This window comes from Coregonus clupeaformis, chromosome 30 (assembly GCF_020615455.1).
Source record: "Coregonus clupeaformis isolate EN_2021a chromosome 30, ASM2061545v1, whole genome shotgun sequence".
Classification (NCBI taxonomy): Eukaryota; Metazoa; Chordata; class Actinopteri; order Salmoniformes; family Salmonidae; genus Coregonus; species Coregonus clupeaformis.
Window position 1 is genome coordinate 37,889,829 of NC_059221.1, and position 14,078 is coordinate 37,903,906.

Here is a 14,078-nt window from a genome sequence, read left to right on the forward strand (position 1 = left end):
GTAGCAGGCAGGTCCTGCACCCATCTCTCCATCCCGCATATACGCCGTTTACCCCAACAGTATCCTACCTTAGTGAATGATGATGATGACTGTGCTCATTGCTTTGCTTCTTACCTTCTTGATGGATTTGAGAGTGGGCACTGCAGTAAATGCCGCGGACTGCAATTCGCCCACGTTCATGTTCATGTCGCTGTTCTTGCTAACGGTCATCGCAGAATATTTTTCCGCGACGTTCTCGGTCTCTTTGACATATTTCGTAGCCTGTTTCACCGCCTCCAATTTGCCGTCCACGACCGCGTCTGTCATCTTCGCATTCAAGTGATTCCGACCTCTTGGGAGAGAATTGTGATGTCAGACTTGGTAGCAACCGTGTAGGCTAGTGTCTCTCTCTCTCTCTGCTGTCACGCACCTCTCTCGTATCCTTGTCCTGTGAGCTTTAATGTTTCGTGTTCGTAATTTCCGAACGGAAACGGCCTGCTGTCAACCGCAAAATCTAAAGACCGACCTTGTAGCACTAGCCTGACTATTATAGCCAGCCTGTGGGCAGTGTTGAATGAGAACGCTATTTCTCTTGCCGTCGTGACATCCGTCATCCGCCAGTTAACCGGTCGGTTGTCAGTCACAAGCTCAGCATCCGAAGTGGGCGGTTTGTTGGATAAATCACCTGAACGAGAGGCAGGGGTGTGGGAGCCTTTCATCCAATGGCCAGCCAAGAAGGTGACAACGGACTGCTTCTGTGCCCAATGAAAGCCGGATTTGACCCATCTCACTTCTGGTACAGTTTGATAGCGTCATGACCACATAGGCAATTTTGTTCAAATTTAGATTACTGTCATTAAACTGTATTGATGATCAATATAAAGAGCTACACCATACGACTACAATTTAATTTACACAAAATAGTTCAGTTAAATAATTTGTTATCCACAAAAAAATGACTATCATCCCTGAAAGACTATACTAGAAGAATATAACATAGTCATTGATTGAGGAGATTAATAGCAGGGATTTTCTTGACGGAGAAAGGTGATCTCCACTCTGTCACAATCATACACTGAAGGTCATGACATCAGAGGGTGTTATCATTGACCTACCACTGACCTATATTAAGAACTAATTAGAACTAATTAGGAACTAACTACTTATGAACGATTTATATTCTTAGAACAATTTATAAGAATGTAAGAATTAAGAGCTTTACGGACCTATTTACAGCATGATACAATCCCTGATTGAGACAGATGCAGATCCCACTGTTACAGACATTAACACAGGTAACATCTTCAGAGGATGACTTTCACAATAATTTGTGTACATGTATGGAAAGTGTCTCTCAGTGAATGTGTGTGTAGATGTGTGTAGTTGTGTGTTTGTCCAGCTGCACTCTGATCCTCTGGTGGTTTCTATCTCACTGTGAAAGTAATGTGAGACCCTGGTGGTTTCTGTCTCACTGTGAAGCTAATGAGAGACCCTGGTGGTTTCTGTCTCACTGTGAAGCTAATGAGAGACCCTGGTGGTTTCTGTCTCACTGTGAAGGTAAGGAGACCCTGGTGTTTCTGTCTCACTGTGAAGGTAATGACAGACCCTGGTGGTTTCTGTCTCATGTGAAGGTAATGAGAGGCCCTGGTGGTTTCTGTCTCATGTGAAGGTAATGAGAGGCCCTGGTGGTTTCTGTCTCATGTGAAGGTAATGAGAGGCCCTGGTGGTTTCTGTCTCATGTGAAGGTAATGAGAGGCCCTGGTGGTTTCTGTCTCATGTGAAGGTAATGAGAGGCCCTGGTGGTTTCTGTCTCATGTGAAGGTAATGAGAGGCCCTGGTGGTTTCTGTCTCATGTGAAGGTAATGAGAGGCCCTGGTGGTTTCTGTCTCATGTGAAGGTAATGAGAGAGCCTGGTGGTGAATGTATGTAGTATGCAGTACCATCATTATCATTCAAATAAATACCCCAGGATCCACGACAAAAGGAAGTGTTTTTCTTCCTCTGGACAGACTCTGTGACTACACCCAGGATCCACGCCAAAAGGAAGTGTTTTTCTTCCTCTGGACAGACTCTGTGACTACACCCAGGATCCACGCCAAAAGGAAGTGTTTTTCTTCCTCTGGACAGACTCTGTGACCACACCCAGGATCCACGCCAAAAGGAAGTGTTTTTCTTCCTCTGGACAGACTCTGTGACCACACCCAGGAACCACATTGTATTCTCCCCAACCTCTCCCTCCCAGCTGTGTGTCCGTCCCTTAGTTAAAGCCCTCAGGACCCAGGACATCACACACGTTAATCACACGTTAATCACACGTTAATCACACGTTAATCACACGTTAATCACACGTTAATCACACGTTAACCACACGTTAACCACACGTTAATCACACGTTAATCACACGTTAACCACACGTTAATCACACGTTAATCACACGTTAACCACACGTTAATCACACGTTAACCACACGTTAATCACACGTTAATCACACGTTAACCACACGTTAATCACACGTTAATCACACGTTAATCACACGTTAACCACACGTTAATCACACGTTAACCACACGTTAATCACACGTTAATCACACGTTAACCACACGTTAACCACACGTTAACCACACGTTAATCACACGTTAATCACACGTTAATCACACGTTAATCACACGTTAACCACACGTTAACCACACGTTAATCACACGTTAATCACACGTTAACCACACGTTAATCACACGTTAACCACACGTTAATCACACGTCTCTGGGTTGTCAGGAAGCTGCTGCGGCTCTTTTCTGTATATCTCAGTGGTAAGAACCTCAGACTGGATTAAACCTGGTTTGTCAGCATTGGGGTCCACCTCAGCTGGACAGAGAGAATAGAAACACATTATAAGATGACTTTACAGATGCTATGGGTACATGGTAGGCAATGGGGACCCGTCATTCAGGGCAGTGTGGCAGAGCCCCACCTGTTTTGAGCCCCACCTGTTTAGCTAAATATATATATATATATATACAGTATTGTTTTATCTACTGTTTAAAGTCTGTCGGGCGAGACAGAGGAGAGGCTCGTCATTGGTTGCCACCGGTCACAGGTGTAAAGATGAATTGGTACATTTATCCTCACTCTAGAACCTAAACTCACTCTACAACCTGTTGAACGCGGAACGAGGGAGAGCTCGGTTTGTTGTTTTGGAAAGTTTGTTGTTTTGGGAAGTTTTGAAAGTCTATTGACAAAGTTTGGTTACCTTTTGAGTTTGGATCCCGCGACGCGGTTGGCATCAGTTGCTGGGACCGCTACTATCTGTCCAGTGATCCTGCCGACCAAGGCCGGGTCTGAGGAGCTGTTTGGCGTATTAGCTAGCCTAGCTGCTAGCTAGCTGCCTATCAAGATAGCAGAGTTTTCTTGAGGTCTTGAACGCAGCCCGCAACGCGGTTAGCCATTGTGGCTGGGACTGCGGATTATCCCGGGTTTGTGGCTGTCTAGATCCCTGCTGTTTGTTGTTGTTGTTTTTAATCTTCCCTGTGACCTGTCCTGTCTGGAACTGCGAGGAGTAACAGCGTAACCTACGTTGTTACCATGACAAAGACCAAAGCCGGCAGGAGTACCATTGAGGACAGTGGTGTCTCTCTATCACAGGTGAAGGATCTTTTAAACGAACAAAAATAGTTCTACAAGCAGTTGCTACAACAACAAGAAAATAGCTTAAAGTATTTTATCCAAATGCTAGTGGAGTCAACTAATAAAAGAATGGATGACCTGACCAGAGAGGTCCAGGACCTGAAGAACAGTTTGCAGTTCTCCCAGGGTCAGCTCGATGAGTTGAAACAGGAGAACGGCAAGATGACAGCAATTTGTAAGTCATTGAGAGAGGACATCAGTTCTGTGTGTGTGTTCATGATAACAATGACAGAGAAATCTGATTATCTCGAGGGAGAATCAAGGCGGACTAACATGGTTGTGGACAGAATTGCAGAATCTCCCCATGAGACCTGGACAGAGTCTGAGGACAAAGTGAGGGAAATTATCTCGGAGGAACTGAAGATGGACCACAGGAAGATTGAGGTGGAGTGCGCCCACTGGACTGGATAACCCACCCCCGGCCCAGGTGACAGGCCCAGGCCAATAGTGGTCAAGTTCCTGAGATTCAAGGACAAGGTAGCCAAGATCACAAATGACTGATGACTGGTTGAAAGAAGTTGATAATTACAAGATTGTGGGAGCTGTACTGTTAGATTTCAGTGCAGCCTTTGATGTTATTGGCCATAACCTGTTGTTGAGAAAACGAATGTGTTATGGCTTTTCAACCTCTGCCATATCGTGGATTCAGAGCTATCTATCGAATAGAACTCAGAGGGTTCTTTAATGGAAGCTTCTCTAATGTTAAATAAGTGTGGTGTACCGCAGGGCAGCTCTCTAGGCCCTCTACTCTTTTATATTTTTACCAATGACCTGCCACTGGCATTAAACAAAGCATGTGTCCATGTATGCTGATGATTTAACCATATACGCATCAGCAACCACAGCTAATGAAGTCACTGAAACCCTTAACAAAAAGTTGCAGTCTGTTTTGGAATGGGTGGCCAGTAATAATACTAAAACTAAGAGCATTGTATTTGGTACAAATCATTCCCTAAGTTCTAGACCTCAGCTGAATCCGGTAATGAATGGTGTGGCTTTTGAACAAGTTGAGTTCAAAAGCCACTGGATCATCCAGATGGTCATTGGCTAACTTCAGACGGGCCTGGACATGCGCTGGCTTGAGCAGGGGGACCTTGCGTGCGCTGCAGGATTTTAATCCATGACGGCGTAGTGTGTTACTAATGGTTTTCTTTGAGACTGTGTCCCAGCTCTCTTCAGGTCATTGACCAGGTCCTGCCGTGTAGTTCTGGGCTGATCCCTCACCTTCCTTATGATAATTGATGCCCCACGAGGTGAGATCTTGCATGGAGCCCCAGACCGAGGGTGATTGACCGTCATCTTGAACTTCTTCCATTTTCTAATAATTCCGCCAACAGTTGTTGCCTTCTCACCAAGCTGCTTGCCTATTGTTCTGTAGCCCATCCCAGCCTTGTGCAGGTCTACAATTTTATCCCTGATCTCCTTACACAGCTCTCTGGTCTTGGCCATTGTGGAGAGGTTGGAGTCTGTTTGATTGAGTGTGTGGACAGGTGTCTTTTCTACAGGTAACGAGTTCAAACAGGTGCAGTTAATACAGGTAATGAGTGGAGAACAGGAGGGCTTCTTAAAGAAAAACTAACAGGTCTGTGAGAGCTGGAATTCTTACTGGTTGGTAGGTGATCAAATACTTATGTCATGCAATAAAATGCAAATTAATTACTTAAAAATCATACAATGTGATTTTCTGAATTTTTGTTTTAGATTCCGTCTCTCACAGTTGAAGTGTACCTATGATAAAAAATTACAGACCTCTACATGCTTTGTAAGTAGGAAAACCTGCAAAATCGGCAGTGTATCAAATACTTGTTCTCCCCACTGTATGTGTAACTGATAGATGCACACACACACACACACCACATGTTCATGTTTTTTTAAGTATTTTGTCTGTAATGTCGTTTTCATTATATGTCGGACCCCAGTAAGACTAGCTGTTGCCATTGGCGTCGCTAATGGGGACCCTAATAAATAAAATAAAAAATATGAACACACACACATTACACACCCTAGACATACGATCAATGAAACACACAAAAAAAGACAAAGTGAACTTAATACAATTTAATTAAACATATGTTACACAATAGTTCACAGTCAAACAATGTTGCAAACCACAAAAACACATGTATTGTCCTTCAGAATCAGAAGAATATAAAATGTACTTTTCAAATAAAGACCCGGTAGAGTAAAACAGACAAAGTACATGGGTAGTCAGACATCAATGCAACAACAAACATCTAGTTTTTATTATGAAGAAGGTTGTATAAAATACAGTCGTGGTCAAAAGTTTTGAGAATGACACAAATATTGGTCTTCAAAGTTCGCTGCTTCAGTGTTTTGAGATATTTTTGTCAGATGTTACTATGGTATACTGAAGTATAATTACAAGCATTCCATAAGTGTCAAAGGCTTTTATTGACAATTAGATTAAGTTTATGCAAAGAGTCAATATTTGCAGTGTTGACCCGTCTTTTTCAAGACCACCGCAATCCGCCCTGGCATGCTGTCAATTAACTTCTGGGCCACATCCTGACTGATGGCAGCCCATTCTTGCATAATCAATGCTTGGAGTTTGTCAGAATTTGTGGGTTTTTGTTTGTCCACCCGCCTCTTGAGGATTGACCACAAGTTCTCAATGGGATTAAGATCTGGGGAGTTTCCTGGCCATGGACCCAAAATGTCGATGTTTTGTTCCCCAAGCCACTTAGTTATCACTTTTGCCTTATGGCAAGGTGCACCATCATGCTGGAAAAGGCATTGTTCGTCACCAAACTGTTCTTGGATGGTTGGGAGAAGTTGCTCTCAGAGGATGTGTTGGTACCATTCTTTATTCATTGCTGTGTTCTTAGGCAAAATTGTGAGTGAGCCCACTCTCTTGGCTGATAAGCAACCCCACACATGAATGGTCTCAGGATACTTTACTGTTGGCATGACACAGGACTGATAGTAGCGCTCACCTTGTCTTCTCCGGACAAGCTTTTTTCCGGATGCCCCAAACAATCTCAAAGGGGATTTATCAGAGAAAATGACTTTACCCCAGTCCTCAGCAGTCCAATCCCTGTACCTTTTGCAGAATATCAGTCTGTCCCTGATGTTTTTCCTGGAGAGAAGTGGCTTCCTCGCTGCCCTTCTTGACACCAGGCCATCCTCCAAAAGTCTTTGCCACACTGTGCGTGCAGATGCACTCACACCTGCCTGCTGCCATTCCTGAGCAAGCTCTGCACTGGTGGTGCCCCGATCCCGCAGCTGAATCAACTTTAGGAGACGGTCCTGGCGCTTGCTGGACTTTCTTGGGCGCCCTGAAGCCTTCTTCACAACAATTGAAACTCTCTCCTTGAAGTTCTTGATGATCCGATAAATGGTTGATTTAGGTGCAATCTTACTAGCAGCAATATCCTTGCCTGTGAAGCCCTTTTTGTTCAAAGCAATGATGACGGCACCTGTTTCCTTGCAGGTAACCATGTTTAACAGAGGAAGAACAATGATTTCAAGCACCAGTCTGTTATTCTAACTCAATCAGCATGACAGAGTGATCTCCAGCCTTGTCCTAGTCAACACTCTCACCTGTGTTAACGAGAGAATCACTGACATGATGTCAGCTGGTCCTTTTGTGGCAGGGCTGAAATGCAGTGGAAATGTTTTTGGGGATTAAGTTCATTTTCATGGCAAAGACGGACTTTGCAATTCATCTGATCACTCTTCATAACATTCTGGAGTGTAGGCAAATTGCCATCATAAAAACTGAGGCAGCAGACTTTGTGAAAATTAATATATGTGTCATTCTCAAAAACTTTTGACCACGACTGTACATTCCCTGTACAAACAACTGGGGACTGGATATTGAAAAAGCCTTCTGAAAAGCAGTGTTGGGGTCAATTCCATTTCAATTCAGGAAGTAAACTGAAATTCAAATGTTCCTCTATGCTTCTCTATGAGAAAAACACTTCCAAAAACGTTCTAACGAATATCCATTTTTCATTAATTGTTTCAATATTTGAGTTGAGAAAATCCCTATGGACCAAGGCTGGGCTTCTATGATGTCGCATGTTTCAACAAACAAGATACATAGAGGGCAAAAATAACTGTACCATAATTTTGACTCTTACAGCTGAATTTGTAAACAGTCTTTGCATTTGTGAAATACATCAAAAAAATGAGCTCCTGTACGACCAACTAAATGTATTCTGCAACTAACTACCATCAGTTATGATCGCTTCAGCAAACATGAAGTCATTGACCAGGGTATTATGAAGGTAAAACATCTCATAGTTGTAACCTTAGTCTTTGTTTCCAGGACAGAGCACTACAGTTCCAGTAACAGGTCAAGGGTTAAAGTTCATTCATAGTGACCCCTCGTTGAGAAATCCCAGTCGTAGGGATAACGTGGTTGCGTAAGGGGCAGGAGGTGGTGGAAGGTTTATGCTTTCTGGCGCAAAATGGCTGCTGTGGCATCACCCAGATAGGAGCTCCATATCTGTGGTGGGTGATGTCTTGGATGAGTTTACCCCTTACGTTGTAAAACACTTTGAGTGTATGGTGAAGTGCTATATAAATCCAATCAATTATTATTATTGGATGAGGAGAGGTGGTGTAGCTGGGTGCTGGCTAGCTGGGTCAGGTATCCCTCTGGGCGGGATGGTTGAGGAGGGGTATGAATGTCTGCAGTAACCAAGAAGATGTATCTTGACATCTGGCCACTTAGCTAGCAAGTTAGCAAACCAAATGCATAGCTGGTGCCCTGAACAGGATATCATTTAATTGACACATTTTAGATTTCTTATAGTTAAACTAAAGTTCTAGTTATAAGCAGTGGCGTAGCACGCCGCCCCAAACAAAAATATGATTATATATTTTTTAAACGGTATTGAAAATCATACTGTCGGTATTTAGAAATACCCGGGATACGGTATATCGCCCTAGCCTAGTGACGGAGGAAGACATCGTCGGTGTGTAGAATGCTATGAAACACGGACCATCTGGGCTACAGAGTCTTCTGCCTGGGCGGCCAGCTCTGCCTGTTGCTATGGGGAGAGAAGGAGAGAGAGAGGAGAGGAGGAGAGAGAGGGGAGGAGAGAGAGCGAGGGAGGGAGAGAAAGAGAGGGGAGGAGAGAGAGAGAGGGGGGAGGAAGAGAGAGAGAGAGGGGAGGAGGAGAGAGAGAGAGGGGAGGAGGAGAGAGAGAGGAGGAAGAGAGAGAGGGGGAGGAAGAGAGAGATAGGGAGGAAGAGAGAGAGAGAGGGGAGGAAGAGAGAGAGGGGAGGAAGAGAGAGAGGGGAGGAGAGAGAGAGAGGGGGGAGGAGGAGAGAGAGGGGAGGAAGAGAGAGAGAGGAGGAAGAGAGAGAGGGGAGGAAGAGAGAGAGGGGAGGAAGAGAGAGAGAGAGGGGAGGAGGAGAGAGAGAGAGAGGGGAGGAAGAGAGAGAGAGAGAGGGGGAGGAGGAGAGAGAGAGGGGGGAGGAGAGAGAGAGGGGGGAGGAGAGAGAGAGGGGGGAGGAGAGAGAGAGGGGGGAGGAGAGAGAGAGGGGGGAGGAGAGAGAGAGAGAGGGGAGGAGAGAGAGGAAGGATGAAGGTACCAGTCAACACATGCAACCAAAACATGTACACAGTCGCTAATGAAAGTCTACACACCCATTGCTCTCTTCACATTTTTCTGATCTGCACAACCTACTACACATTTTAAAAGGGTAAAGAAAAAATATTGAAAATGTTCAACATTAAAAAATAAAAAGGAAGATTTCTTCGTAGCGTACGATTCTACCTACAGTGCCTTCAGAAAGTATTCACCCCCCTTGACTTTTTCCACATTTTGTTGTGTTACAGCCTGAATTAAAAATGGATTAAATTAAGATTTTTTTGGTCACTGGCCTACACACACTACTCCCGAGTGGTGCAGGGGTCTAAGGCACTGCATCGCAGTGCTAGCTGTGCCACTAGAGATCCTGGTTCGAATCCAGGCTCTGTAGTAGCCGGCCGCGACCGGGAAACCCATGGGGTGGCGCACAATTGGCCCAGTGTCGTCCAGGGTAGGGGAGGGAATGGCCGGCAGGGATGTGGGTTCGATTCCCACGGGGTGCCAGTAAAAAAAGATATATAATGTATGCACTCACTAACTGTAAGTCGCTCTGGATAAGAGCGTCTGCTAAATGTAAATGTAATAATGTTAAAGTGGAATTATGTTTTTCGAAATGTTTACAAATTACACTGAACAAAAATATAAACGCAACATGTAAAGTGTTGGTCCCATGTTTCATGAGCTGCAATAAATACTCACAAAAAGCTTATTTCTCTCAAAATGTGTAAACACATTTGTTTACATAACAGTTAGTGAGCATTTCTCCTTTGCCAAGATAATCCATCCACCTGACAGGTGTGGCATATCAAGAAGCGGATTAAACAGCACGGGCAACACTAAACAGCAAAAGGCCACTCTAAAATGTGCATTTTTGTCACACAACACAATGCCACAGATGTCTCAAGTTGTGAGGGATTGTGCAATTGGCATGCTGACTGCAGTTATTTTTAACAGTAAACTAAAACAACAAAAGCCTAATTGTCAACCCAAAATCCATGACAATAACTGGATTAGGTTGCACATCAAAATATTTGAATCACAACATGTTAGATAAAACAACTGATGGTACAATTATTCTCTACAGTATACTTGCTTGTTTTGTCACATAAACTGAAATTAGGCCAACTATTAGAATTTTTGCAAACAGGAAATGGCGGAGCGATGTCTGCATAGTGCACCTTTAATAAAGTGTGGTATCTGAACAATATATGACTTTGCTGACGTTTGCAAAAGGTCTTAGAGGATGTTGACTCAGCTTAAGGGAAGCATCTGGAGAGCAGTTCTATAGGGGCACCCTAAAGCAGAGGAAGTCTGTTAGGTGGAGTCCTGGGATTGGTCTGTAGGGGAAAACGCCCATATCAGGTTACATAGGATATATACTATGGTTTGGGACAAAGGACGGGGAGAATAACATATTTAGAGATTGGAGCCGGTTATTCTCCAGATGTCGGCAGATGTCTGTAAATCGACGCTGTAACCCTTTGATATAATAAACCTTTATAATCAAAGTACAGCGTCAGCGGATTTCCTTGTTCTCCACAGCATAATTAGCATCGTTTTCTCGACACTACAAAAGCACTGTGAATGACAGTCCCTCCAGGATTTTGCAGGGTTTTTGTGATATTTGCGGGCCAAAATGCTTGATTTTGCTGTGGCTGTTCTGACATTTTGCATGGCAATATGCAATGATTTTGTCCAATTTGTCGTGAAAATGTGTGGCTTGATTCAACCATGACTTGACAGTTTTATGCGGAAATAGTGTGGTAAATTGGTCAAATCTGAAAGCCCTCATATAATATGAGGGGAATTTCTGATTTTGCTAAAATATTGGACTGGAATGACTTTATAAGATGATTACAAATTTGTATGAAATAATGTATGCACTCACTAACTGTAAGTCGCTCTGGATAAGAGCGTCTGCTAAAATGACTAAAATGTAAATGTTTCTATTGTGTGACGCCAAATCATGGGCTGGTGCCACCAACTGAAGAGATTAGTGGCACCAGTGAATTTTTGTCTGTAGCCCTAGGTTTATGTTTATTGTATAAAGCCTGAAGAACTTAGTAAGGACTCTTCAATTCAAATTGTATAATGGCGGTTATGGGGAGGAGGCTGATTGAGGCAGCCAGTAGGAGCTCAAACCATCCCCTCCTGAATTTCTACTTTTGGTTCCCCTTCTCCAGCTCTCCTACCTGGGCGAGGGCCAGGGCCATCTCCTCCCTCTCCTTGGGAGAGAAGAAGCGTCCTCCGTCTCCCCTCTTGCGCTGCATGGCATGGCGGTGACGGGACTCATGCAGGTATTTCTGTCAGATAGATAGATAGATAGATAGATAGATAGAGAGAGAGAGAGAGAGAGAGAGAGAGAGAGAGAGAGAGAGAGAGAGGGAGAGAGAGAGAAAGAGAGTCACTAACAACTAGGGTTGTAACGGTTCACCAAACCCACGGTTCGGTACGTATTGCGGTTTTGGAGTCACGGTTTGGTTTCAGTACAGCGGGAAAATGAAATGCCATTCACAATGTTCAGCATTCACAATGTTCAGCATTCACAATGTTCAGCATTCACAATGTTCAGCATTCACAATGTTCCTGGCATTGTCTGTTGTGACCGGATTGTTATGTTGGGCCTCTCAAGTTTCCATTCTGATGCTGTGTTTGTAACCATGTGGGAGGTGGGAATTTACCGTAAAGTCGTAAATACCAGTTCCATTCATGTGATATGAACTCGTTGAGAAACACAGATTGGCAAATAAAATAAAAGTACAGCTATCATGTTCAAAAACCCCATTAATAGATTAACAGATACATACTGTTTTGTTGTTGCGTTTAACTGCCAAAAACGCTGTTATGGAGGCCATTTTCTTAGTAGGTGACATCAGAGGTCCCCGTGTGAGAAGTTGTTTGCTCAGGATGATAGTCAGTTTCAAACCAGTAATTACCATTTGGAGGGCTGTTCAAGTGGATTTTTCCCAGTCTCGTATGTGGTAAATTCCCACTTCCCACTTGGTTACGAACGCACCATGACACTGCCTCCTTCAGTACCAGATGCACACTTGTGACACTCATAAAGGGGGCGATGTCTGTAGCGCTGTACATCTCCCACTCCGGGGTAATGTGACGGGGCTGCCACTGTTAAAAGGTCCAATGCAGCCGTTTATATCTCAATATCAAATCATTTCTGGGTAATAATTAAGTACCTTACTGTGATTGTTTTCAATTATAAATGGTCAAAAATAAACAAAAAACTGCTTCTTAGCAAGGAGCAATTTGTCAAGCAAGAATTTTGCTAGGACGGTCTGGGAGTGGTCTGAGTGGGGGAGGGGAAAACTGAAAACTAGCCGGGCGCCTGCAGGCTGCCCTCGGTCGTCAGTTGAACAGTGTTTCCTCTGACACATTGGTGCGGCTGGCTTCCGGGTTAAGCGGGCGGGTGTTAAGAAGCGCGGTTTGGCGGGTCATATGTTTCGGAGGACGCATGACTCGACCTTCGCCTCTCCTGAGCCCGTTGGGGAGTTGCAGCGATGAGACAAGATCGAAATTAGGGGAGAAAAAGGGGCTAAATTTAAAAAAAATGTAATAAATAAAAGGGCATTATCCAAACTTTTACAATTTCATAGTGTTACTCCAACCACATAGCGTAGAAATATATACATAACACAGGAAAATCATGTTTTTGACTGCACTGGGCCTTTAAGTAAGCGCAACACATGGTGCATCGCCAATTAATTGAATACTTGGGCTTTGGTTTGCTTATATAGAGCGGGTACTACTTGTTCGCTGAAACGGGTGTAAGAGGGAAGCTAGTAACGTCACTCGAGCCCTTTCAAGAGGTGCTGAAACCCCCTATTCTCAACCATCGAGAATGGCCTACCTATCGCTTTAGCAACACCTTGCTAAGAGAAGACTAAAACTAACAGATAGTAGTTTGCAGACAGTAAGATAAACGTAAGGTATAATCAACGAGGGGCTATGCTTTCTCTGGAAAATAATGAACGACGTGGAAGGTGTGTTCCACAACACGCTAGCGGAGTGGAACTGACCTTCCACAGAGTTGCATTATTTTCCAGAGAACGCATAGAGCCCCGAGCTGATTATAACCCTTTTATACCGCGGCTATAATTTAACAAATTTACAGCTAGAAATGTGATCAACGTCCACTGAAGTAGCTAGCATGTTTACTAGAATAGCTACAGTAGTTGCCTTGGTAACCAAACAAACAGACTTGCTCCTTTAGCTAACCAAACCATCAGTCCTAGCTTGCTATTATGAAAATCGAATTCAACAATGCCAATAATGTTTTCAAATTCGACTTCTGCTTTCAAAAGCAGCTCAAACATAGAACATGTAAGAATGAACTATAGCCATTGAATTCTACCGTGCAAATACACTGTGCGTTATAGGGAAATAATGCACGCTCTAGAATGCCCTTCAAGCCAATGGTATAATGCCATGGCATAATTCAGCGACAATGCCCGAGAAGCCGGTGTTTCGAGTACCGGTATATATTGGTAGGGGTGTTGTTAGGCCGGAGACGAAGTCGTGCCAATACAGTGCCTTCGGAAAGTATTCAGACCCTTTCCCTTTTTTCACATTTTGTTACATTACAGCCTTATTCTAAAATGGATTAAATAAATCAAAATCCTCAGCAACCTACACACAATGCCCCATAATGACAAAGCGAAAACAGTTTGAAAATAAATAAAAATAGCAAATGTATTACAGAAATACCTTATTTACATAAGTATTCAGACCATTTTGCTAGGAGACTCGAAATTGAGCTCAGGCGCATCCTGTTTCTATTGATCATCCTTGAGAAAATGGGAGATAATGTCTAGATGCTTTTTACAGTGTAGATGTAGTA

At 43.6% G+C, this 14,078-nt stretch overlaps 2 protein-coding genes across 7 annotated transcripts in view; both read right to left on the reverse strand.

Moving 5' to 3' along the window:
- The window catches only part of LOC121546136 (S-adenosylhomocysteine hydrolase-like protein 1), a 51,384-nt gene extending 50,721 nt beyond the window's left edge, over nt 1-663 (reverse strand). Inside the window, exon 1 of the mRNA XM_045209560.1 lies at nt 115-663. Coding sequence (XP_045065495.1) covers nt 115-306 — 192 coding nt within the window. The 5' untranslated portion in view covers nt 307-663. The remainder of the gene's footprint in view (nt 1-114) is intronic.
- Nucleotides 664-7,391: 6,728 nt separating this feature from the next.
- LOC121546138 (nuclear transcription factor Y subunit alpha) overlaps nt 7,392-14,078 on the reverse strand; it is a 17,487-nt gene continuing 10,800 nt past the window's right edge. For all 6 annotated transcript variants that reach the window (XM_041857181.2, XM_041857185.2, XM_041857184.2 and 3 more), the window contains 2 exons: nt 11,416-11,526; nt 7,392-8,677 (listed from right to left, as the gene is read on the reverse strand). In XM_041857181.2, the coding sequence (XP_041713115.1) occupies nt 8,615-8,677; nt 11,416-11,526 (174 nt within the window). In that variant the 3' untranslated portion in view covers nt 7,392-8,614. The remainder of the gene's footprint in view (nt 8,678-11,415; nt 11,527-14,078) is intronic.